Here is a 25686-nt window from a genome sequence, read left to right as displayed (position 1 = left end):
ATCAACACTGTGTTTTGTTTCTTTGTGGATCTCTTACTCGCATGCTGTAATTACAGCTTTTTAGAGCTTGCAGAGGAGGGGGAGAGAAGTGTTTTGCTCTAGTGTGAGCTGGCAGGGGCTGAATAACACATTCATTTGAGAGGCTTCACCTGCTGATGACAAGCTGTTATTACAGCCTGTTTTTTGTCAAGAATAAAATTATATGGGCCTGCTGGGAGAAATCTCCCAGTGAAAAATACGTGAACTGGAATGGTGAACTGGAATGTCTTTGCTGGATTGTTTCTGAAGGACAGAGGCTGAAGCAGTGCTTAAGGACAGAAGTGGATTTTACAGCCTCAACCCTTTAACCTGGTTCCTTACTAGTTTGTTAGGTAAATGCCGGTGGTGGCCGCTAGCAAGTGCACGATAGCATTTTAGCCTGGAAATACAGCTACAAGGCAGACAGAGTACGTTGCAGGACACGGGTGGCAATGCAACAAGCAGTACGTGCCTGTCTAGGAGACTGGCGTGTAGTCAAATTGCAGCTCATTAACTGAGCTACGTAAGGGTCCATGTGCTCTTAGCCCACAGCTGGTGTGATCCTGCTAAGGGTGTCTAGCGGACAGGATGGATAAAGAGGATATCAGGTGGTGTGAAGCTGCCTGGTAAGTCTGAAGCGTTACTGTGTCCACTTGTCCATCCTCTGAAGTCCCAGACCAGGAGGGTGCAGTAAATTGCAAGCCACTGTGCTGGAACAGGCAACGCAGTGCTTCGTCCTCAATAGAAGTTCTTGGAGCTGGAGGGGTTTGGGAGCTGGAGGGGTTTGGGAGTGTTGATATGAGTTTGGAAGGGAGTATCATGCGGCAGCCTAAGCAATCTCTGCTCCTAAATGTCGGTTCACCAGATCTATTTCCTTTTAATTTCATACTGAGGCTTAACACATGCATGCTCTGAGTGTCATAGCAACACTGGCCTTGTGTGCTTCTGGCCTACTTTAGCTGTTGAAAGAAACATTTTGTTAGTCCATTATATTAGGATGTGCAAGGGGGCAGGATTATATTAGGATTATATTATATTTATTATATTAGGATGTGCAAAATCAGGCAGATGCAATGCAGACAACTCATGAATACTGTGTACCCACAGCTATGCACAGTTTATTCACGTGCTCATCGTCACGGCACCTCGGATAGGAGGTGCAATCTGATGGGCGAGTACGGCAGGGGTCCCTGGCTTCAGAAGGGATGTTTGACATCAGGTCATTTGCCAGCCAAGGAGAATAGGAGCTGCAGTGCCTCTGCTCCAACAAATCCTTGCCTTTTCCTAAAACCCTGAAGAGAAACCTTATGGAGGACAGTCTGTTTGTAGCTACAAGCTAGAGAATTGTCATGGAGTGGAAATGGGCGTGTTGCCATGGGTGTGCAGCGACTCCCCATCTCTCTTGGATAGTCAGAGAAGGTAGAACCATCCAGGTGTGCTTTAATTAAAACCACATTCTGGTTTTAATTAAAGGGAGGGAGGGGGAAAAGGGTGGGAAGGGAAGAGGATCCCTACAGTTGAGGGAGGGAGGAGGGACAGATGCTCTGGAAGAAACAGTGCGTCTCTTGCTGGTCTCGGACTCTTGCGCAAGCTCTGAGGGATGCAGCTTGTAACTTGTTTTCTGGCTAGTCAAATCCCATCTGCTCTGAAGGAATAAAGTGGAAAAATCCCAACTATCTTACAATGACTTCTTCAGGTGCGATCCCTTCCTGCCAGTGAGAAAGACCAGTGAAGACTCCTTCGCTTCTGTGCAGTACTTACGAACTGAGACAAACATGAGGTAGGGAGCAGGGCAGTGCTGCAAAGAGGAGGATGGGGTTATTAATAGAGGTGCTCGGATATGTGGCAAAAACACAGGTTGCATTCAATGTGTGACTAGGCAGAAGAGTATTAGTTGTCCGTAGCAATGTCCCCTGCTCTCGAATGCTGTGCAAATTTTCAGTAGAGATCTGGTGTTAGCAGCTCTGCTTTTAAAAAAAAAAAAAAAACTCACTTATTGAATCAAAGAATTCTAAAATATTTCTGAGGCTCTGCCACACACGTGTGTGTGTGTGTGTGTGTGAGAGTAGGTGTGAGGAGCTGTAGGAAAGCACTGGGGCTATTACCTGCTTCACATTGGACTTTAGCTGAGTTTTTGCAGTGAAGCGGACATGGTGTAGAGTCTACTAGGAGAAACCTGTATTTTAAACAATGTTTTTCTTTAGAAAAGCAAACATATGGCTCAGTTTGAAAATAGCTAAGAGCCTGGAATAAGCTCTCAGATTAGACACTGCCACAGACTGTAAATTGCCAGGATTGTTTCAGTTTGATAACTTTGTTGCAGGAGCTTTTCCATGGCTTGCTAAAGAGGGAGAGACTGACTGCTCCATCTCAAGGTTTCACTTGGTTCAGGTTGTTGATATACTTAAATGACCTAACAGCATACTTGCATGTGTGATTACTCAAGTGAATGGCTGGACTGTATCAGAATATAAGATGCCTGGAGACTGAAGGGAGTTTATCTGGTGTTTTCTGTTTGGCGGGCTCTAGCCCTTCACACAGACCTAGCCAAGAGGAAAGGTCAGGTTCAGAGAGACAGCGTGCTGTGGCCACGTGAGAGGCCTTGCCTGGTTGCTCTCAGCAGTTCCCACTTTATTCCAAAAGCTGGAGTCCTGCTCTGGGGTAGATCACGGGCGAGATGTGTCTAGTCTTAGCTACTCATTTAGGCCCTCTCTCAAGTCAGAGGGAGAGGGGTGCTCCCAGGCTCAGATCACGGACCCCAGGAGGGGACGACTTGTTCTTCGCTGGTGCTTGGCTTCAGAGGCAACCCACGCGAGCAGCTCAATCGCACTAGTTTGTGTGACAAACTCAGCAGGATCGTGCTTATGATGAGAAAATTAGATCTAGTCAGTCCTATTTTGAAGTAAACCATTCCTGATTTGACAACTGCTCTCTCCGCTCCTGCACTGCAGTCTGGGATTGCTGGTGAGCAGCGCCTTCTTCCCTCCTTTGCTCACAGGCCCGCGGTGGTGGACAAGAAAGGAGACCTGGCTACGCTCAACGAGGTAGGCTACCAGCTCCGCATCTAACAAAGCCATACGCCGGACAGAGGGCTTCCCTGGTGCTTCCCGCTGCACTTCACCCGCACTCCGTTGGAAGGAAAAAGGAATGGGAGTATTTATTAACTTGTGGACTCTTATGATAAGTTTTACCTAGAAAATAGAAGGGGGGATTTTTTTTTTTTGTGGCAGTATTTATTTTCTTTCAATTCATAGAAAAGGCATCAGTGAAGAGAACCTAAAATTATGTTTAGCAGGATATAAGACTTTTTCCCCCTCCATCATGTAGCAGGTGACTCCAGTGGTGTGAGAGTTTCTCTGAATATAATTTCCCTGCACAAGTATTAATTGAATTTGGGCATTGTCCTGGGTAGTAGCATTGGGATAACTAAGAAATCATATTCTTAGTGTTAAGATGTGCTGGGGTGCAGTGCAGTTAAAAAAAAAAAATCACATTCAGTATTAATATTTAATTCAGCAATAAAAACAAGCAGTGCAGAAGTGGTGTGAGTTTTTTAATGTATCAACATTACCTCACTAAACTTAACAGATATGCAAAACTATCAGTATTATTGTTTTGTAACTAATTTGTACTGTTTCCCAGCATTTCTGGTAGTCTCAAAACAGCACTGGATGTTTTACTGCCACCTATATTATTACTTTGTGCATGTTGCTGAAAGATATTAAGTAATAGTAATATGCAAGTGTATTCTTAAACACTGACATCTTATTAGGCAAAATATGAGGTTTTGGTTTTTTAAATGGTGATAATTGATGAATAATGAATTTTTAAGCTTTCAGAATTTTTTTATACTTTGTCACAAGCTTTTAGACTTTCTGGATTACACTGCTGAAGCACAAAATGTAGAGATTGCTGTTCTGTAGAGACAAGTGTTCACCTACTAGTCAGTTTGTTTCTCATGTGTTCCTGGAATAATGCAAAAAAGGTCAGAATTACTAACCTGAGTCTATATGCTTTTCTTTCAACGTTTGTATGTAACTTTGAACCTTGTCTTTGAAAGGCTGAGCAGTCTCAGATGGTGATGCCTTGACATCTTATATTAAGATCAGACATCGCAGGCTGAAGTTAACCTTCTGCCATGCTGCTGTAGGGAGTTTTTCCTATATGTGTTGTAGTAACAACAGCTTACTCAGACCTGAATAAGGAAGCTTGTATTGGAACAACTTCAGCAATAAATTAAATTGTGCATCTGAAATAGCTGAAAATCAAGCTTGTCTGCTTCCTCCCTACTCAGTCCTTCTGTTCTAAGACTTAGCTAAGGACCTGTGATGGACAGCAGCGTTCAAGTGATGTGGCAAGACCTTCACTGGGGTCCGCCGTTCGCATTAGTGAAGTCCTCTGGAAGCATTCAAATGCTGCATTCCTGAAAATATTTCATTAGGTGCCTAAATAGAAACTGGATTATTGTACAAGTCCGGCCTCTACCCTTTGTGCTGTGCTTATAGATGATACTGCCGTGGGCCTTGTGTACCTCCCCTCCTGGGCTCTTACTTTTTTTGGGATCTTGATGAAGACAGGACATTGTAACACAGTGACGATAATGCTTATTCAGATTGAATGATTTAAGCTCCTAGAATGCTTCTATCAGCCAGCAATTGAATGGATACAGAAGGAGATGATTACTTGTACACAGACCTCGTTGCTCAATGAATCTCACCTACCTAGCAAAGGAAGACAACACGGAGACGCAGCAGCCTTCTACAACCGGTAAAAGGCTTTCTACTAATTAGACTTCAGAAGGTCTAGAAAGAAGACTTTTCAAATGTGTTACACTTCTTTATACAAGATTACCATCTCAATTACAGGGAGGCCTTTCCCATCCCTCTTTCTGTAAACTTTTCCACTCCTGTGTTCACAAGAGGATTTTTTTTTGGTTCAGGAGTGAAATTGAAGAGAGAGAAATACTCTTTTGGTAGAAATTCTTGTGTAATTTGATAACAGCTGCAGAGTTTCAGTTTTAAACTTTGTGCTGCTCAGTCTCTTGTGACCTAAACAATTTTTTTTTTCCATGTATCCCTTAGATTTCTCCTGGGTAAAATGATGTGAAAAACTTACTTTGATCAGCTGTATCCTATAGCACAAGGTTAGCTATCTGATACGTTGCAAGTTTTCTTCTATGAAACCATGGTTTACTTCAGCTCAAATAATGGTGGTTGGTATATAGTCTTTACCATTCTCCAGCACAATTTATTTTCTCTTAACCTCAAACTTATACTGAAACTCTTTAATGCTGTAGAGGTGCGTGACAAAGAATTGCTTTTGGTTCTTGTTTTTGAAGTTCAGCTGAAATATTCTCTTGAAACTTGCTTACGATGGCATTTGTCTTAACTGTGGTTCTAGTGACTGTTCTAACTTACTGCAAGGTGGTCAAATAGTGTAGTGAACATGCATGACTTTTTGGTTTTTTTTAATCACTTGTATGTTTATGCACAGCATGAAACTTCAATAAAATATCATGGTAGTCTTTTTTTTTTTAATGACTTAGGGTTATTTTTTTGTTCTGTCCAGGTTTCTCTTCCAGAGAAGATCTAAGACAGGACAAATGGGAACAAACTAAAACAGATACAGATATGGAAACAATTGATCAGCAAGTCCAGAGCATTTGCTTTTAAATTAGTATGCAACTTAAGATTCAAACCAGCATTGTAAGTAACTAGGTGTTTGGCCTGGCCTAAACAAGTGCTGCTCTGTGTAAAAGAGAATGGAACTGATGTGAAACCTCTACTTTGGAGGAGATGAGGCTTTAGACAAGACTGAAAAGCGATGCTCAAGTTAAAGCTTATTCTAAGCGGCTGAACTTCTCTATTACTCACCTTCCCCTGTTCAAGCAGCCTCTTTGCCAGCAGTGCTCTAGGGCAGCACTGTTAGGGTCTCACAGTTCTCCCTGCAATGGAGACAACACACAGCCCTCCAGGCTAGCAAACCTCCTTGCTCTTAACAGGCTACACAATATTTTTAGCTGTAACCAGTATCTATGAGAAATCTGTTGTAGCTGGTTAAGTATGTTTGCATCTATCAGCTCCAGCTTTGAGAATGTCTGATTTTAAGTATCTGAATAGAGTCCAGTCTCGAATAGGTAACATTAACTTGACTGTTAACAAGTAGAGGAAAGCTCCTCAGTCACAGTTACTTCTGAGAAAAATAGCCCCCTTCCACATTCCAAGCAATTTAAGCTGTTTCAGTAGGTAGTCACCTTTTTCAGCGTAACACCAAAGTACTTTTTCAATTCCACTGGTTTTGCAATTACTACCCCTGTACTTCCTGCATTATTCTCAAAGCACAAAGTAATCACAGTTGTAATTCTGCAGTCAGGAGAAGGAAACCCTGATGAAAATCCCAAAAATTAAGCTGGAGAAGAACAAACAAGTGTTTCTAGGAGACAAATGCATCTGATGTGATTTCAGGAACATGGGTGCAAGGTTTTCCAGCACTACACTGAAAGACAATTCTAAGTGTTACTTTTAAGTCAGTTTTACATATGCCTGTGTAGTTTGACCAAGCTACAAGACTTGTTTCCAGCCTCCCTGGCTCCCTGCAAGTCTCCACTCAGGCAGTCTTTGGTTTTTTTTTATTTTGTAAATCATATTTTGCACAGCTTGTTTACCAGTGCATTATAAGAGTAAATATAAGATCTTGGTCATCTCAGTATACAACTTGAAATTTTTAATAACTAAATGGAGAAAAAAAACTTCCTCCAGTTGTTCAATATATATGAAGCCTCAAGATATCAATTTTTTTTCCCTATTGTAGGTAGATTGTTTCCTATAAGTTTTCATGCTCATTAAACTTGGGTTTATTTCAGATACTTTAAAAAAATATTCCAGTGAATGCCACCTATATTTAAGCTTTTAGAAGTTAAAGAAGTAACTTTTTCAAGCTTTGCCTTACTGCAAAGCTATCTGCTTCTTTTAGAAGTCCCATCTTGCAGCCTCTGCACTGCCTACACTCTAGGTAACTGAGGAAATTCCTTTGTCAAAGTATTTAGATAGAACTGTCTACGGAGCAACTTTGTAGTAAAACATTACTTTCAGCTTATTATCAAGCATGGCATGCACACAAACTCACTCCCCTTTACTTGAAGAAGCACACAGTTCTCAGAGAATAATCAGTTTTACTATGATTTACAATAAAAACCATTTACAGCATCTCTGTGAAAAATAATGCCATTTTGAGACTGGCACAGATGTTTTCCATTATCAAAGAGGAAGCTAATGTAAAATCTTTTCTTCTTTCCTTAAAGACTTCATAAAGTAATTTAAACATTTAAAAAAAAGTACCTTTAAAAAGGTCTACTTTACACAACACTAACAAATCAGCATGCACGCAAACTTATTTAAACCCGACCAGCAGTGCTTGAATTAACCTTTAAAAAAATATTAATAATCACATGAAGAGAGATGGTGAAGGTAGTTTTACCTACACAAAAAGTCCTTTGGATATTACCGTTCAATAAGCCTGAACTCTGCCAGCAATGGCAGGTGGTCAGAAGAGTTATTTTCATTGGGAAGACCATTAACAGTCCAAAGATCTTTCTCTGTTAGAAGTGCCAGCCTGCCAAGAAGTTTTAGACCTCCATGAAAAGAATCCTCTGCTCCTGGTTTAAAAAAAAAAAAAAAAAGTAGAAATTTCATCAGTGTGGGCTAAAAATCACACATTCATACATATGCAGAAGGAGGAAAACAGTATGGCAGAAATAATCTGAAGTCATTATTGTTCCATGCAAAGTCACCAATAAGGTAGTTCGGAAATTCTTGTTAACTATTACTCTCACAGTAGAACTTATAATCAGTAGAGCTCAAAGTACTCAGAGAGACACCACCCCTCCATTTCGCAGAGGGATAAATTGAGGTAGAAAGGGAAAGGGATTTATTTTTTCATTGTAACTCCCCTGAAAAAGCCTCACACAATCCACTCCTATACCCTAGCACAACAGCATTGCTAAACAGAGCTGACACTTGCAAAATTAAGCATCTTTTGACAGTTACTGGTTCACAGAACATTTTATTTCTGTATCCTCAAGCACACAGTTCTCCAGCAGGCAAGTCATACAGGAACTCTTGCTCATAAGGATGAAAGCCTTCTGGTATTTCCCTTCCTAACTAACTGTTCATCACAAGAAAGGGATCTTCCTTCATTATTTCCTGCTACTTATTCCTGTAATTGCCTAAAAAAAAAAAAAAAACCACAACCCAAAAACCCACACAAACCCCCAAAACAAACAAACAAAAAACACTACCAAAAAATCCCGCCCCCCCCCCCAAGAAACACCACATTGCTCATGGAAGAGGGGAAGATGACTCACAGCCTTGCTACTATTACACCTTATTATGACACTATACTTATAAATATTTGTGTCCTCATTAAAAAAACAACAAGAACAAAAAACCAGAAAACTGTCATCAGTGAAGATTAACAAGCTTTTTCCAACTCAGGTAAAAGAAATTCCATTGAGAACAAGATCCTTCCATGATGTGTCAAACTTTTAGACTTCTTAAGCTAATCTGCTTGAGCGAGATGACTATTCAGCAACCCTAGCTATTGCTTTGAGAGCACCAAGACGATTCTGAGCAGTTTGAGTGCTTTCAGAACCAGCACAAACAGCAACTGTAACTTTGACAAAATATTTTCTGTACGAAAGCGATCAGCAACTTCAGCACTTCCTGGCTCAACGTGGTACTGGCTTACCAGCAGGTGTATTTTAAAGGATTATCCAGCAACTGTTAAACTCCTCAGATAGTTCAACAGCTTCACTCCTTTGCCATCTGCCAGCTTTCCAGTTCTCTAACAACCCAGCAGCTGCTTACTTGTTCTCTGAAGAAAAGCTTTTTTGCTGCAAAGATGTGTCAGTAGTTCTAGACCACACGTCCGCCCCGCTCTTGAGCCAAATTTATCATTTAGCACAGCACCTGCATGTCTACAAAGGAGCAGTTTGTTGCTACAGAGAGCTTGGTCTGCCTGCAGTGATTAACGTCAGCTCAGAGCACTCTGGAACCAGCAAAATTGAGTCCTGCAGGACTCGGGTAGATACTGAACCCTGCTTTCACAGCAAATCCTGAATACCAAACCAAATACTTTGCTAGGCATGACACAGACCAAAGCACAAAAGCTTAAAAAACAAAAACAAAACAACCTTTAAATAGAAAAAAGCAATCAGTCAGTCTAGACCACATTTAGTACTCACTTGTTCAGACTTTTACAACTTTTAATACAGAGGCCTGGGTCATCAGAAAACTGAAAATCCAGACTATTACTTAGTTTCTAAGAACTAACGAATAAAAACTACACCAGTTTAAACTACTTGGAGAATTCAAGCTTGGTCCCATTCTGTACTTTGATGTGGGGTGAAGAATATTTGAAAAACAAGTGCAGAAAGAAAAAAGTGCTATAGCTCTGCTGGGGCAATGATGGTGCAAGAAGGTATACAAACACGTGAATTAGGATTCAATTTTCCACAAGGATACACTCTGAAATCACACAGCACTCCATTAAATCACACAGCATTCAGAAGTCGTTTAGATACTTCTCATATCCTAGTTTTTCAGTCAAAGCTTTTTTTCTTCTGTATTGTGAAGCTTTTGTATTTGATATTTTACACTAAGATAGCATTTACTGTGCATGTTATGACAAATGACACTTCTGTGCATTGACTCAATGAATTTTAACAATCTAGTCTCCAGGTACGAGGGATGAAGGTGGTATTTTCATTTCACATACTGAAAACAATGTCAATTTATAAAAATCAGTTGCAATCTACAGTGGGAGCAGGAGCGGAATCCAGGTTTCTTTGTTCCAAGTTCTGCAGAGCCATTTATCTGATAGCACTGCACTGTGCAATGACCTTTGACGATGGCGCAAGACACAGAACTAATGATGACATGGAAAGCGCATCGCTCGGAAGCATCCACGGTAAGAGCACAAATGCAGTAAAGGATAGCACTGTGTCACCCAGCAAGAAATACACCCGCAGAGGTACCATGTCTTTCTTGCACCATCTGGTGAGTTTTAGCTGCAACTGCAATCAAGAGAGCAGCAACGGGGCATGTGCAAGTGACTGCTCTCAGAGGAAAGGCCACAGAGGTCATTTACTTGACAGACATTACATCAAGACTATCTGAAAAGTAACTTTCTAAGAAACAGTTCATTTATCAGTTTTAATGCACATCATAAATTGCTGTTCACCATTTTGCTGATTAGCTGACTGGAAATACCGCTTTGTTGTAGGTCTGGCCACTAAGGTTCTGCAAGAGTTACCGACAGCAGTGTTTCTCAGGTGCTACTTACATTGCTGCTATTCTGTAGCCTCAGCTCTTGTCTCCATGCTGAGATGGCAACTACAGGAATGATCAGTCAGGTGAAAAAGTTTGCCCTGTGTGGCACTACAAGTCCAACTGTGGTGAGTCGACAAGGCCAGCCAAGTTTCTCAGATAATGGCTGACATTCAAAGCACCGCCACAAACCTCTGAGGTGCTTCATATGGATTAAATTATCACTACATTTCCCTTAGAACAGCATCCAAATGCTCCCATTTAGCATTTGTGAAAAATAATTACAAGTTGGTTTCTTTACCTGGCTGGGCAGCAGTATCATCGCTGGCTGCAGAATAGAAAATATAATCCACAGTGACAGCACTTCGGGAGTGACAAGTCGTTACTTCTGGTATCCCAGTTTCAGGAAAGTAATGAGAATAGACTGAAGATAATTTAAAATGGTGCTGCAATTTTGAAGACAACCTAAACAAGAATCAAAGAAAAGAATTTTATTTTCTTATCTTTGCTAGAAATAATAAACAAATGAAGAAATGCCAAATAGTTTCTGGTTACAAACAAAATTAATTATCTGGATGTGCAAACTAGCATTTCTCTCATGCAATCCATTCCATAGCCTTCTGCGTTAGCAGCCTAAGCCTCTGAAGGCAAAATGCAGGCAGCATTGTCAAGTAAAAGGCAGATACCTAAGAGCCTATCAAAACTGGCTTAACTGACACTTTAAATGTACATAGCTTTCACCTCCACCTACACTTTCTAAGATTTCACGTGTCCTCATTCAGCAATCTCTCCCTGACACATGGGTAGAAGTATCCATGAGAGCAGCTTATACAAAAGCAACAAACTATGAACACATTAACCAAGCCCTTCAGCATATACAGAAATTAAGGTGGTGGTTTTTTTTTTTTCCCCTCCCTTAAACTAAAGCTGTCAAGTGTTTTCAAGTTAGGCTATGCCTAATCTTCTTTCCTCCACTCAGGCTCCCATTTTGTCTCTCCCCATCAAATGTCAGTCTGTTCCTCTTCAGTTCAGCCCATCTTGTCTCACCTGTTTTTTCAAACTTGAAAGCAAACTGCACCTTTCAGCAAAAGGACTCCTCTCTCCCTCCCTGCCATTTGCTCCTACCAGCTCTGCAAATCATCCACCCCTCAGCTATACCTGCCTCACCTGGCACAGCTGCATGTTAAACCTGAGCTGCAATGTGTTCTGGTTAAAAACCAAGCAATTAAAAAAAAAAAAAAAAGAAGTCAGCATGCCACCTGCCTGATTTAGAGAAGACTGACAAACATGCCAGTTGGTACAACACACACATACACAGTTAAGGCAATTTCCTTCTTCTATGCCTTACTTTATAGGCCTTTACCAGTTTGGTAAAGGCAAATATATTCTTCCTTTCAAAAAGCAGTTACATTTTCCTTCTCAGCAGTCTAGCAGTAGCTTCCTCCTTCAGTTTAATGAGCAAGCGTTTTGATCCAAGTACGAGTTGTACTACCAAACCCATAATACTCCGAGTTTCTGGGAATCAAAGAACTTAAATTCTCCCATAGAACTCTTGACAAGGAAGATTTTATGATCTTTCCAGTTCCTTTCCCTCCTTTATCCCAATTTCACATTGCATTATAGGATTTTATTAGCATCCGTAAACTGGTATCTCCGAAACAGTAAAAAGAGAGAGAAGTGCCAACACTTAAGCAGCTGGACAACACTGGGTTTTTTTGTTGAATTCCCCCACCACCACCACCCCCCCCCAAAACCATGGTTTCTGCCACTGGACTGAAGTTCACAGCTTTCCTATGATGTCACTACATGGCAAAATGTCCTGTCCATATCAAGAAGTGACAAAAAATGTCAAAGGCATTCTTTTAATAAGCAGACAGAAAGTACCCTCTGAACAGCACTGACACCTTGCCTCTGCATTCTGAAATAATATCTGCAAGTTTGCGCAAGAACACACACTCCGTGTGTTATTTCCAGTTCTAGGCTGTTGCTGTCTGATTAGCCTTTCCATGTTTAAATGGAAGATGACTTTTTGCCAGATGGGCAGACTGGGTTAGGTGAGCATCTTGTATCCACGCCTGGAATCAGATACAAGTTTGGCCCAAAACCAAAACAAACCCCCAAAACTAGGAACCAGTCAAGGGCTTCCATTTTTTCCCCCCAACACATACTTTTCAGATGCTATTACAATCTCTTGAGCGTTGTCCAGTTTTGCCGCTTCCAATTTTTCTCCTGCAAAATAAAAATACATTCAATTTACATTTAAAAATAGGATGTAGGCGAGACCAATATTGAAGAGGTACAGAAAAGAAAAGCTACAGAAAAAGATATCGTTAAGTACACTTATTTTTTGCAGCAGGCAAGAATAGAATTCACAAAGCTGGATTAAATTCTTCTGTTCCATTAGTAAGATCCCCTCCAAAGACTCTTTCAAATTATGTCCCATTCATTTAAAATTGTTTTTTTCTGTCAAAGAAAAAGCGGTGGATGAAAGATGTAATAATACTCAGCGGGGAATCACTTGCTTTTCCCACTTGTTACATAAAGTGCTTGCACTATAATACATAAACACTGAAGCAGAACATGGGTTCATGCTACATACACGCACTGCATTCCTCCATCCCTCTTTTCCCCGTCACAGCACAACTGGCTTTCATGATGAAAACACAGGAGTTTAAATATTACGCACCAGCTCCCGAATGGCAGTTTCTAACTACTATCTTCTAAAGATTAAAATTTGCAAGTGCTTATGAGAACAAATAACTTTACTCTCTGGTGAGCCCAACAGGAAGTTTTGCAAGCTCAAGATTCACTTTTTCCCCCCACTAGAACAGATCATCTGTTCTTCAGTGCTACCTGAATGATACTTTCAAAGGACCACAAAATTCATCAACCTAGCAACTGACCTGCATTTTCTTCTTTTTGTTGCTGTTTTATTTCATATACACAGTTCTGCGAAATACCCAATTTTTTTGGCCAAATTGGAATAGATAAGATTCTTTGTCCCCTCGGAAACTGTTCTTGTCCAGAGACCTATAAAAAGACAACATTAGCTTTTTTCAGACAGAAATCTGATTAAAAAAAATTGAAATGAGCAGACATTTTTTGTAAAGTTTAAAGTTTAAGCAAAAAAAAAACAAAAAACAAAACCACCAGCCTCCTAGAATACATCTTTTATAATGGCTTGTCAAATCTCTGTAAAAAATAATACCGCCCCTTATGTACACCACCTTTGTTTACTCTTATCAAGTTTTTTGCAGCTACCCAATTTTTCAAGATAGTTCTTGTGACACTAAGCTGAGAGACTACCAAGAACACTTTTAGCAATGTAAGAGGACTGAGTACATACAGCTCCCTAGCAGACGCTTACTTTATCTTCACAATGCTTATTCTTCTGGGAGCAAGTCAAGTCAAAGCGGGGCTTAAAACAACAACCCACTAGTAACAAACACTAGTGGGGCTATTTTTTCATGTTTTCTCATTGTATGTACTCCAGTTACTTTCTATTAACTAGCACTTCACACATCCAACAGCTACATACAAGAGCTAACAACAAAAACCATCTAACCTGAAACAGCTTAGGTTCAGCATGTAATTGCATTTTTGCTTTTACAATTATTCTAGCCACTGTAATTCAAAGTTTATCTAAAATAAAAGAGTCAGCTTTCCACAGAGTACACAGTAGGTATTTCATTAAGTAGTTATTTTATCCTACTTAAACACTGGGACACTTAAAACAGTAATAAAATCATCCTGTGGATAAGTACCTTTCAAGAACAATTAATTTGTTTGCAAGTTTTTCATTTTGGAATGCTAGAAGTAGATACAATATTCTGTAAGGCACAGCTAATATACCCAAGCTTATTTTAGTAACTCCACAATAACTTTCACTTTGCAGACTGTGTAAAGGGCACTAAGATTGGTACTGCAAGGGGAATAATCACAAGCCAAGCTATAGCATGCTAGCATCACTCAAGTATTTCTCTTTAATCAGCATTAACCTTTTTTTTTTGTGAGAAGTGAAAAGCATAGCCTACCTTCCCTATAGCAAGTCCTTCATAATTTAACTTTCCTTCCTTTATAAATCTGTACAACGGAGAACCAGGAACAGAATTGAAGTCACCACAGATGATAATTGGACAGAAGGTACCGTCCTTCTGAGGGGCAACACTAGCGATCTCTGCCAGGAGCATTGCAAGTTGGGTCAGCTTGATGTCCCCTCGCCTTGGGTTATACAGCAGATGTGTATTGGCTATACAGACTGCAGCATTAGTTTTACAGTGAAATCTAGGCTGCAAAAGCAACACCAGTCCAACGTTGTCCCTGTCCAAGAGTGGAATATCATGGCGAAAAAATTCCACGGGGTTTGATGAGATCAGGCTAAATTTGGAAGTTTTGAAGCAAATAGCACAGCCATCAGGTTTTCTCCCTGTCCTCATTTTATACTCACAGTGATACCCTGCAAGAAAGGCAATTAAAAACATAAAAAAACATTGTATAAATAGAGATTATTTTTTTAATAAAGTAGAAAAGCCTCACGCTACTTTTCTCACATGGCAGGTAACACCCAGTCTGAAGTACCAAAGACTATGTAAAGGTCACACAGAAAAGTGAACACGAGACTTTCTGTCCTGTCTAGCTTCAGTTTAGATACTACAGGAAACCTGGCCTAGCACCTTTTGTGATGTGTAAGCATCTATATAGTTTAAGATACCAGGCATATTCTTCTCTCCTCACGTGGGAATAAACCCAAACCAAAACAACAAAAAAAACCCCACAAGTCACATAAAAGTGGACTTGTGTATTGGAGTTTTTTCTGGATGTTACCACAATGGTTTAGGAATAATACCAGTGAAGCATGCCAATCAAAAGCAATAATCACTAGAAGTCATAAATCACTGTCTAAAATGATTCATAGAGCAAAGGTCTCAAATATATTTACACAATTATGTGATTATCCCATTAGCAGCAGGAGGCAAGCTTTCAACAGGGAAACAGACATTTACCAAATGACAGTATCAAACAAGTCCACCTGAAAATAGTAATTTGCCAAGTTCTTTATTTTATGTAGAGGTGAAAAGCAGATTTTAATAAGATCTCACCTATGTAAGGAAAAACTAATGATCTTGAAATAGTATCTAGTTTTTGCCATTTTAAAATGCTTCTCTGCCCCGCCCATGCCATATGAATTCAAGAAGTACAGCCCCATGGAGTGGAGTGAGTCGACCTCCAGGCTCACACCAGTGCTGGAACAGGGAATCCCCACTCCCCTCTCCCAGCTCCAGGCCATGTGCTCCCGCCACTTGTTGTGGCACTTGCTGTTAATTAAGTAAGCCAACAGAAAACTAATCCAGGAAAGTAAAATTAGTCTGGATAGCATTCTGCTGGACTGGTGGATTTCACCAGGGTAAGGGTCTAGTGAGTGCCAGAACTAGCCCAGAGGAAAGGGCAGGACATGCATTTGGGAGTGGGGAGGGGAAGAGGAAGAGCTCCAGCAAGCTCCACGTGCTCACGTACAGCAGCAGGAAGCTCAGTTGCCCACATGAGCCTGGCCTTACAGTATTGTTTCACATTTCAAGTAGATTTAATTCGGTACTACCGTTACTCTGTCTTCTGTACAAACACTCAATTCTGGGAGCTAGACTATCACCAACTAACCAAGAAAGACAAAAGTACCAGTCCAGTGCTGCTCCTTGAACTGGCTCCTCCTGGCATCAGACAAGTACCAGTGCCAGGAAGAGAGCGGGGCCATGGGACTGGAAGGAGGTGTAAGGCACAAAAGATTTAGACCAGTTTAAATCACCATGGAATCGCACCCCTAGCAGCATGTTCCTTACCATAAATTCACACAGCAGAGCGATAAGACAGTGCTATTTAGGCTGACTGACAGTACTTGTATAAAAACTAAGGAATACAAACTGACCATGGATAAAATTTAGTGCTGATATTTGGAAGGTTTCAAGCCAGAAAAAACATACCGTAGGAAAGCTATCCAACCAGAATACTGGTAGAAAACACTAATGTAGTTTCAAGAGAGCACTCGAATTTATAAAAAGGGGTACACAACATTATTGTATGTGATGGCAGGAGATTTGACTCTACAATCTAAGGGAGTTTTTTTGAGGAAAATAGTACTGGGGCACAGGAGAAGACAATGTATTGGTCATAAGAGTTTCACCATACCCAGGGATTCCAAACTTGACTTGATCTCTGTTCTATAGTGGTCTTCTTGGACTTCTTGTAAACAGAGTACCTAAGGCAAAAGTTTATAATTAAAAGATATTAGTAAGTACATTAAAATATTATCATATCTCTCTTGGCCAGTCTGTATAGGTATAAAAAAAAATTCAGAGGCTTTTTGCCTCCATAATCCCACAAAAGGATTCACTCTCCTATAGAAAATGCTCCTTAAGATCATGAAGAGGGCCCCAATTCCTCTCATCGTTTCTCAGACAGACATAAATTTTCAGATGTGAAATTAAATTTAATCAAAATAGTGGCCCACTAATACGTTCTCAGCAGTTTAGGAGAGGGATAAATGCCAGAGAGGTGGGATGAAGAGGCCAAGGCCACACTTTTCATTAACTACAGCGTGGACAACAAGTTTCCATATTATGACAACCTGAACCAAAGATCAACCTCAAAATACTCCATTAGGAGAGTTCTGAGCATATTGGAGCCTTGTCCCTGCACGCTGCAGTAACACACAGATTTACAGACACCCTGGGACTCTGACAAGGGACTGAGTTTGTGAAGGGTAATGAGTTAGCACTGCCTGCTGAACTGCAGCAACAGACTTCGCTTACCCAGCTGACACTAGCTCATTCAAGGTCTCAAAGAAGAACCAAATCTCAAGCAAAATTCTGAAGTCTCTGCTTCACTTTAAGGTGACAGTTCAAAATAACGTATCAGTTAAAAGTCTATGTCCTTTAGCAAGAACTTCCGCTGCACAAGGGCACCTGCCTCTACTAGGGTCTGTGAGCAGCTGCTCATCATGACGCAACGCGTGCCGTACAAGGCATCACCTCTTTACCCCAGTGCTGCGTTGTGTGGCTCTGCAGAGCTCAGCAAGTACCCCGAACTGAACTGCTCTTTGCTAGAGGGGCTGGCTTTGGCTCCAGGCCTTCCATGCTGGAGAACTGTCTGTTACCGCTAACAGCACCAGGCAGAGTCCCTCTGCCCAATGCTCCTCCCAGAAAGCCCACTAACGTATCTCACTGTAAAGATAAATTTATACATACTGTATGTATGTATGAGGAAGAAAGGAAGAGCTTGAAGGGGACTTCTCCAGCCCACAGCCAACCAAGAACACTGTAAGGTATTTTTTCAGACCCCAATATAAACAGAAGTTCAGAGTTATGTCTCAGTAAAGAACAGCAAGCTTGTTGACAAGTCAAATGGAGCAGAGTACCAGATAAAGAGAGAAATGAACACCTGGGAATATGTTTGCATCAGTCTCACATGAATGCTACTAACACCTGCACCTTTCTCTCAACCTTGAACATTAATCTCAAGAAAATGGATATCTACATAGCAGTCTCATCACTCCAGCCCTCATACAATCAAAAAAATAAAACATTTGAGTCTGCCTTCCAAATGAAGGATTCAGACATGATTGTAAGTTCTCCATGACCGGATCTAACAAATGGCTCTGAAGGATTAGCAGCCAGATTTTAGAAAGGGACTTTTGATTCAGTGAGTATACAGACACTTGTTGTAACTACTACCTAAACAAAAAGTCACACACCTGGAAGTTAGAAAATGCCAGTCCTGGAGGTTGCCTTAATTTGACCCTCCTGTGTACATGCATACTGTTTTTCCTCCACAAAAACCTGGTGTGCAAGATTAAATGTTTGCGAATAACGATCAACTATTCAATCTTGCACTTCCTTTGCACTAAATAACTTATGGCGCAATTAAAGAGAGAGACTCCAGCTCCGGAGCTTCCTAAACTGTACAGTCCCAGAAGCTGAGACTATCCTGGAGAAAGGTACCCCGTTCTCCTACTCTAAGCATCTATCATTAGCTACCGTTGCAAACACAACACCAGACTAGGTGGACCTTTAGCCTATGCAAGGACAGCTGTTCCTATGATCAATGCCTTATTTACAGCACTCTACTCAAGTGTGCTCTAAGCACAGACTGAGAAAAATTTATGTGAAGAAAGAAGGTTTTGGAATTATAAAAAAATTGCAGTGTATCAGCAGAACATCAAAGTCATGTCAAAAAGACCATTCCAGGAAGTTATGGACAAAAAATAGGCAACTATGAGTGACATGTGCTGTAGAGTTTGCCTTTGCTGTAAGTTCAGATCGCACAGAATACACTAATAGCACAAGCATAAATCAAAATCATTAAGCATGATGTAACTAAAAGCTCAGTTGGATTCACTAGACAGCCCACCTGTCAAAATAAAGAGCGGCAAGAATTTGCTACTCCAGTTTATCAGGTCTTAAAAAATATCCACATGCTCGTTTTCTACTCACATCTGCATCCAGCTGTTTGATTTCTTGTAGAATGTTGGGAAATCTGTACGTCCAGATTAACAACCGTTGCCTGCAGTGTTTGTACAGGTGGGAGTTATCTTCTAACAAATTCTGTGAGAGGATATTGTAGGACATGACTGTAAAATCAAATGTTGCCTCACTTTCTGTATTGCTTTGCTCGGTTTCTTTATTTTCAAAGATTTTCATTGTTCTACTGTGCTGACAGAAATATTCCCAGTGTCTTTTGACAGTTCCTGTTAAAAGCAGATGAAGCAGAAAAGTTATGTAATATATCGTACAACTTCTTACTGCTCTTAGAAATCATTCTACTGACAACTAGTTGTCTTTCAAATTGCTTAAGCAATTCTAAAAGCTCATTTGATTAGCAGTGATTTAGACCCTCTGTTTAAGATGAACTTTATATAAGCATCAATAAAAAACAAAACAAACCCCAAAACGCAGCACAAAACCATTATATGCCCTGGATTTCAAACTGCTTTGAAATTAGGAAACCAGCATGTTCTAAGGAGATCGTTGTGGTCAGACTACACCACCCTGCTCCCTGTAGAAAGGCCGTCAAACTGGTAAGCCAAACCCAGTCTGTTGACATAGTCTTGTGCTACCTTCTGCCACTACCTCCTCAGTGGAGATGGGGTATGTCAGTCTGGGATACACCCTTTAGAGCACCGTATGGACATCTTGATCTCCCTATCCATGAGTAACAAAGGGTTAGGAATCAAACAAAGGGTTCACCGCTAGCCTGTGTACAGTCTGACAAACTCGGCCATAAGCTGCAACAGGGTCCATTACAGGGGTCCCAAAACAGATAACGAACCTGATTTCCCCCAGCGAGGGTGATAAATTAAAAAATTGATAAGCCTCCGAATTACCAAGAACTTCTGAAAAGGCTTACTTGCCTTTCTGCCATTCCTACTTACTATTAGTATCATTATATGAAAGTTTGTAAGGATATATCTGCCCATCATTAAGCATCCAATTATTTTTCAGATATGTATTTCTCCACTTACAAAACTCTTGAACAGAGATGCCTTTCAGCTATATCCCAACTTACCTGAGAGCATGCCAAGGTCCAGTTATCTGTGCTATCAACGACTGGCAGACTGCAGCTATAGCTGTTAGTATCTGCCCTATTTGGGCAGTAAATTTCATCGCTGTGCTTACATTATTCAGGACTTTATCTAGTATTTGCAATGAATACAGCAAGGCTTTAAGTACTGTTTCTATAGTGGGAGAGAGGCCACACTGCTCCTCAGCAGGTATCTTTAATTACTGCCACCTTACAATATGCGAACAAAAGATAACTAGGAAGGACCTAGGAAGGACCACAATGCCAACTACTCTCTGAGATAAAGGTATGTCAAAATGTACTTGCTAAGGGGGTTGAGAGAGGACTCGGCAATAAAGGCACAAAGCAAACTCCCTTCCTTCAGCTCCTGAAGATGGATATGATGTTTCTACGGGTATGTGTGTCCAAAAACCCCTTTGGGGTGCTGATGGCATCTGCCGCTCTTTTCAGTCATAATACAACTTCCAGTTTATTTTGTTAAGGAAGTGATCTATGCAAGAGGGGGCCAATTTTGATTGTGCCCCTCTACCTGTTTCACAGTAGACAAAACTGTAAATATCCACAATACTCAGTAAAATATTTGGATGCTATGTGGAAGATTACATCTCTAATAAGCTGAAGCAGACACTTCCAAGCTTCATGAACGTCTCTAACTGAGTTGGGTAGACATCTTTGCACTTCTTATTGTATTTATCTGGATAAGCGCATTTGCTGTTTACTTTACCAGTCATGGTCTGACACAAAACTCGCTAACATGCCAGTGGTAGAATACAGTTGTAAAAACAAACCCACACAATCACACTGGGAGCAAACACCATTAAATCTCAGTCCATTAATTCTCAGTTATCTAGGTCACAAATAACTCAACTGGCTCAGAAAGAAGCCAGTTCAGGTCCAGCAGGGCTTATGAGCTCAGGTACAGCACAAGGAATGAAGCTATAGAACTGCCAGCCCAGCTCTGCCCTACAGTAACTTAGCTAAATCCTTTTGCTTTAAGAGAGTTCCCAAGTTAACAGATCTGATCTGGCAACAAATACCTGAGACACAGTTGTCTGAACCAAGCTCGGGACCTCCCAGGTGGGCAATCCCTTGCATAATTGACTGTGTTCTACCACCAAGCACAGCGAACCTAGTTCTGGCAGATGGTTTGACAGCACAAAAGAGAAGTTTACAGACTAAACAGCCATTACTAAACTGTAACATTTTATGACATATGTTTTCTTGAGAGAGGTGCCAAGAAAAACAGTAACTCAAAAGGTGCAGGCAATGTTGCTTATAACTTGTTAGACATGTTTAGCATTACAAATAAACAAGAAAAATAAGCAAAGAGCATCATTTACCTTTCTTGCTACTATGTTTTTCTTCAGAAAGACACAATGCTTCCTTCTGATTAGAGACGTTTGTTTCTTCTTCAGGAGTTGAAGTATCACGCTGGCCACTAAGTCTTCTCTTCTTTGTCAATGGTTCTTCTCCCTCCGATTTCATACTGGGGTTAGGTAGGTGAAAGCAAGAACTTTGCGTGAAGTTATCAAGCTGCCAATTAGAGTTCTGAAATTGTCTCCAAGGTCCAAAAAATGGAGGGAGTCTCCAGTTTGCTGAGAAATCAACTGGAGCAGGAAGCGGAAACGAGCCCCAGGGATACTGTCCGGCCCATCTCATACAGCTGGAAACTGGGCTGTTCAAGGTGAGTATCTGAGAACCATTCCAGTGGGCGATCCAGTCTCTGCCCAGCCTCTGCACGTGACGGGGCAGCATGGAGTGTCTAGCAAAGAAAGCACGGGTTTCATTACTTGCACACAACTACATCCACCTGCAGAACACTGTAGATGCAAGTCATCCTGGTCACGACTTATACAAGATATTCTTTCTCTACAAGTTAACACATACAAGATATTCAAACCTTTTTAGATACATAGAAGATATTTAAACCTTTATCTAAATTATATGCAAAGTGGGACTTTACAAAGCAATCTTGTATCTTTTTTCCCCTTCAGATTTACAAATGCCATTTAATTTCCAAACTCTATCCATCTAAATAACTATTTACAATTTCTTTTCTGCCTTGTTGAATTCAACTATCAGATCTTTCAAGTGCTCAGTGGAATGACCTTTACAAAAGGTCATTTTTGCATGCTGCGTTAACTTTATAATAAGGCAATTGGAAAGGAATCAGAAAACCCCTTTCCTTCAACAGTCAGAAATTTGTTTAAAAAGCCACTGACTTGGCTCAAACCACAATGCCAACAAGACAGGGAAACAGAGGTACTCACTCTCACGCCATCTCCGGCACCAGCTTATAGAGTAAGTTTGTATTCTTATTTGTTTCCCAGGTGGGAAAACTGCAGCTTACTGATTAAAGCCATGAAAATAAGGTGTTTTTTTTTCTTTTTTCCAGAAAAACAAAAATCTGAATCTCAACAAAAACGCAGGAAGGACGGCTGAGCGACAACAATTTGCCTCAGCTTCCTCGTTGTTTAAATAAGGCACATTTTGAGCTTACAAGCAAAAGACATCAATGCTTGGTATGCCTGAAGTTGAACTAAAGCGAGAACCTCCTAGCTGCCACTCAGCCTAGCGAATAAGCCGAAACACAGCTCTCAGCAGAGCCACCTCGCCCTGAAACAGCGGTTCCACCGCGACGCACCCGCAGCAGCTCGCCAGCCGCCCGAGCAGAGCGCACCCCGGGGCGGCGCGGCGCGGCGCGGGGGGCGGCCCGCAGGGCGAGGCGCCTCTCCTTTGCGAGGACCTGCTCAAACGCCTGTTCTATGGAAAAGCGCCGAGAAAGGCTCCCCTCCTCACAGCCCGGCCCCAGGCGAGTACTTCCCCACGGCCACCTACACCCGCCGGAGGAAAACCCCAAGCCCGCTCTGCGTTTTGTTTACCGCGGCCCTGCTCTGGCTAATGGCGGGTATTGAAAACAAGCGACTGCCAATCACCCCCGGGCCGGGCCGGGGGCTCTGCTCCCGCGGCAGCGGCCAGGCCGCTCCCCAGCCCCCCGACACCCAGCTGGGGCGTGGGGCTCCCCGTGAGCGGGCAGCTCCAACGCCGCCGGGGCCACGCCAGCCGCGGGGAGCCCCCGCACGGGCCGCCTGGGCCTCCGCGGGCGCCGGGCAGCTGCCGGGACGCGGCGGGGCAGAGGAGGGCCGGCTGCCGCCGCACAGCCCCCCGCGCCTGCCCCGCGGCTCCGCGCACCACGGCGCCCCGGCGGCTGCCGGCCCCGGCCGAGGCCCCGCGCCCCCCCGACCCCCGCCGCGCCCTTTACCTCCCGGCGGGCCCGGGTGCGGGCCCGGCCCAGGGGGGCCCCGCTATCGGCTCCGCGCAGCCCCGGCACCCCCAGAGGGGGTCATCCCAGGGCAGCGCCAGCTCCGCCCGCCGCCGCTGCGCTGCCGGCCGGCCCGCCGCTTACCCGGCACGGGCGGCGGCCGCGCCGCGCCCCACGCCCGCTCGCTCCTGGGACTTGTAGTCCGAGGGCCGGCGCCGCGCCCCGCAGCCATACTTGATCCGGGAGGCCTGGCGCCGAAGCCAGGCCGCCATCTTGGGGCAGGGCGGGGTGAGGGCCTGGGCGCCCTCTCGGCCGCTGGCGGCCCGCCGGGGGCACCTGCAGAGCGCCGCGAGAGCGCGTTGTAAGGTGCTTGATTTCAGCGTTTTGATTCTTTTACATGGATGTAACACTGCGCTAATGCAGTAGTTTCCATACGCGGTCTCCTCCCTGGGATTAGCGTCTGTCCCCGTAGGGTCAAAGGGTCTCAAGGCAGAGCTGCCCTGTGTTTCAAGGTGCCACTTCAAGGCAGCAGCACCGTGTTTGCTGTTTGCAGAAAACCAAAACCCACTCACCTGAGACAGTATTTTAACATTCTCAGGTTAAAATGCGCCTGACGACGCCCTGCAAAGTGACCGTTGCCCCTGTGCAGGCTGAGGAGACCTGGCCCGAGGGACGGCTGGGCCTGCGGGCCCCGCGGGCGGACCCACCACTCCTTACCAGCTGCATAAACAATCCTCCCCCTGTCCATGTTGCATGAATCTGCAGTTAAGACGCTTTCCTGAGGTCTTCTGAGGACAAGAGTAAATGCTGGCTCTGTTTACTGTAGGGAAACGTAGTACAAAGCATATGAAATACAATAGTGCTGAATAGTGCAGATGCTGTGCAGGAACTGTAATCAAGTGAAATACTGTTTCTCTGCATTCCTTTTACTTGTGTCATAAAAGCGACTTTAAATAACAGTAATTTTAAAGTTTTCCCAGGAGCGGTAGGGAAGACTGGAACTGGAATCATGTAGTTATGTTAAGAGTGTGCTAGTTCGGCAATGTGTCAAATCCACGTTGGGTTTTCCACTTCTTGGACACAAGTTACTTACTGGCAAAAGGTAAAAACACCCATCCATTTTCCGTTAGTTTCTTCACAATGTAATAAGAGAGAAAAGCTCCTAGCTCCATAATACGCAGGTAGTAAAAGATCTTCCAACTATAATTTCCAGACCTATGTTATTTTGGTAATTTGTTCTTCTCTATATTTTTGAAGTATTCTTATGTATTAGATATATTTCTAAGATAGAAGACAGTAAGCCATAGCTATAGCAACAACAACAGCTGCTGTTATTTTTAGGAGTAGAGGGAACCTTCCCATGGAATGCAGTTATTTTCTGTATTTTGACCTGTGTAAGACACCCAAGTTACTCTGTCACTTCAAAGGTTTTTACATAATAGTAATCTCAGTAGTGATGCTGGGAAAAAGGAAGGGGTGAAGCTTTCGGGTTTTTTTAAGATAAGCCTTAGTGAAAATGAAGATATGCTGATAAGCATAAAAGTTAATTGTGTAACAGACAGAATAGAAGATAAGAAAAACATTAACCTGTTAATATGATGCAAATTGTTTCTCATTTCAGTGTTGCTATTATTTCTTGCCTTAACCTAGGAAAGTCTTAATAAGCCAGTAACACTTAACTGTGGATTGTTTACTCTCCTCTAATTATTATTTTGTGTATCTAAGTTGGCTATAAAATGTTAAAGAGGTATTCTTCAAAATAGGTATCTCCAAATTCTGATTTGTAACTAGAAGCCAAATTATTTTATGAGTCATTTGAGCTTTCAAAACTCCCTGGTGAATGGAGGCTACTGACTCACTGAGGGATGTTTTGATTGATTATACTGCACATAAGAACAGCCACGGTGGTTCAGATCAATGGTCCACTGAGCTCAGTTTCCTGCTTTCTGAAAGCGGGTAGCAGCAGATGCCTAGAGATGTGCAGGGGCTGGGCAAACTTCAAATGAACGCTCTCCCTGCCTCTAGCTGTTTTCAGCTCAGTAAATTTCCTAAGCCTGATGTGTTTGTCTCTTTAGTTACTCTCAGTGACTCTCTCCCCCAAGTACTTGAATTTGCAAACTTTCTGCCTCAGCAACATCCTTTGACAAGAGTCCTGCAGGTCCAGTGCTCATTATGTGAAGAACTATTTTATTATTATTAATTTTATGACCTCATTCATACCAGCTTCACTGGCCTCTGGTTCTTGTGTTAAGAGAGACTGATCAGTCCATCCCCATCCATCTTCTCCATGCCACTCATGATTTCATGGACTGCTATCATGCCCCCTCACGTTATTCCTTCTTCCACGCTGAAAAACCTCAGACTACTCCATTGTTCTGCATGAAGAAGCTATTCCATATATCTGATCTTTTTTATTGTCCTTCTTGGTTCAGCCATGGAGTTATACAGTTGCAATATACTCTTCTCTGTCTTGTTCTCCACTCCTACTGCTTCTTCTCCCTTCCTCCTCCC

General features: G+C 42.3%; 2 protein-coding genes across 5 annotated transcripts in view; one reads left to right on the top strand and one right to left on the bottom strand.

The window, feature by feature from the left end:
• The window catches only part of VASH2 (vasohibin 2), a 33321-nt gene extending 30163 nt beyond the window's left edge, over positions 1–3158 (top strand). For both annotated transcript variants that reach the window (XM_082305965.1, XM_082305964.1), the window contains one exon: positions 3017–3158. In XM_082305965.1, the coding sequence (XP_082162091.1) occupies positions 3017–3086 (70 nt within the window). In that variant the 3' untranslated portion in view covers positions 3087–3158. The remainder of the gene's footprint in view (positions 1–3016) is intronic.
• On the bottom strand, positions 904–23311 carry ANGEL2 (angel homolog 2). 3 transcript variants are annotated; one of them, XR_014227576.1, is made up of 12 exons: positions 23176–23311; positions 21254–21675; positions 18827–19080; positions 16524–16593; positions 14378–14799; positions 13247–13373; positions 12512–12572; positions 10645–10808; positions 7522–7672; positions 5892–5962; positions 1701–1816; positions 904–977 (listed from the first exon to the last, which is right to left on the bottom strand). XR_014227576.1 is itself a non-coding variant. In XM_082305957.1 (11 exons), exons 2-10 carry the CDS (start codon positions 21666–21668, stop codon positions 5929–5931), a joined length of 1698 nt encoding a protein of 565 aa, XP_082162083.1. In that variant the 5' UTR covers positions 21669–21675; positions 23176–23311; the 3' UTR covers positions 1685–1816; positions 5892–5928. The 3 variants fall into 3 exon arrangements, 2 of the variants coding, with proteins under 2 accessions (XP_082162083.1, XP_082162084.1); XM_082305957.1 differs by lacking the exon at positions 904–977 and having other exon boundaries at positions 1685–1816; XM_082305958.1 differs by lacking the exons at positions 904–977; positions 1701–1816 and having other exon boundaries at positions 7499–7672.
• Positions 23312–25686: the final 2375 nt, after the last annotated feature.

The sequence above is a fragment of the Platalea leucorodia genome (genome assembly GCF_965183815.1).
Source record: "Platalea leucorodia genome assembly, chromosome: 3".
Taxonomy (NCBI): domain Eukaryota; kingdom Metazoa; phylum Chordata; class Aves; order Pelecaniformes; family Threskiornithidae; genus Platalea; species Platalea leucorodia.
The sequence above is the reverse complement of the archived record's forward strand: the minus strand, read 5'-3'. Positions and strand labels throughout refer to the sequence as shown.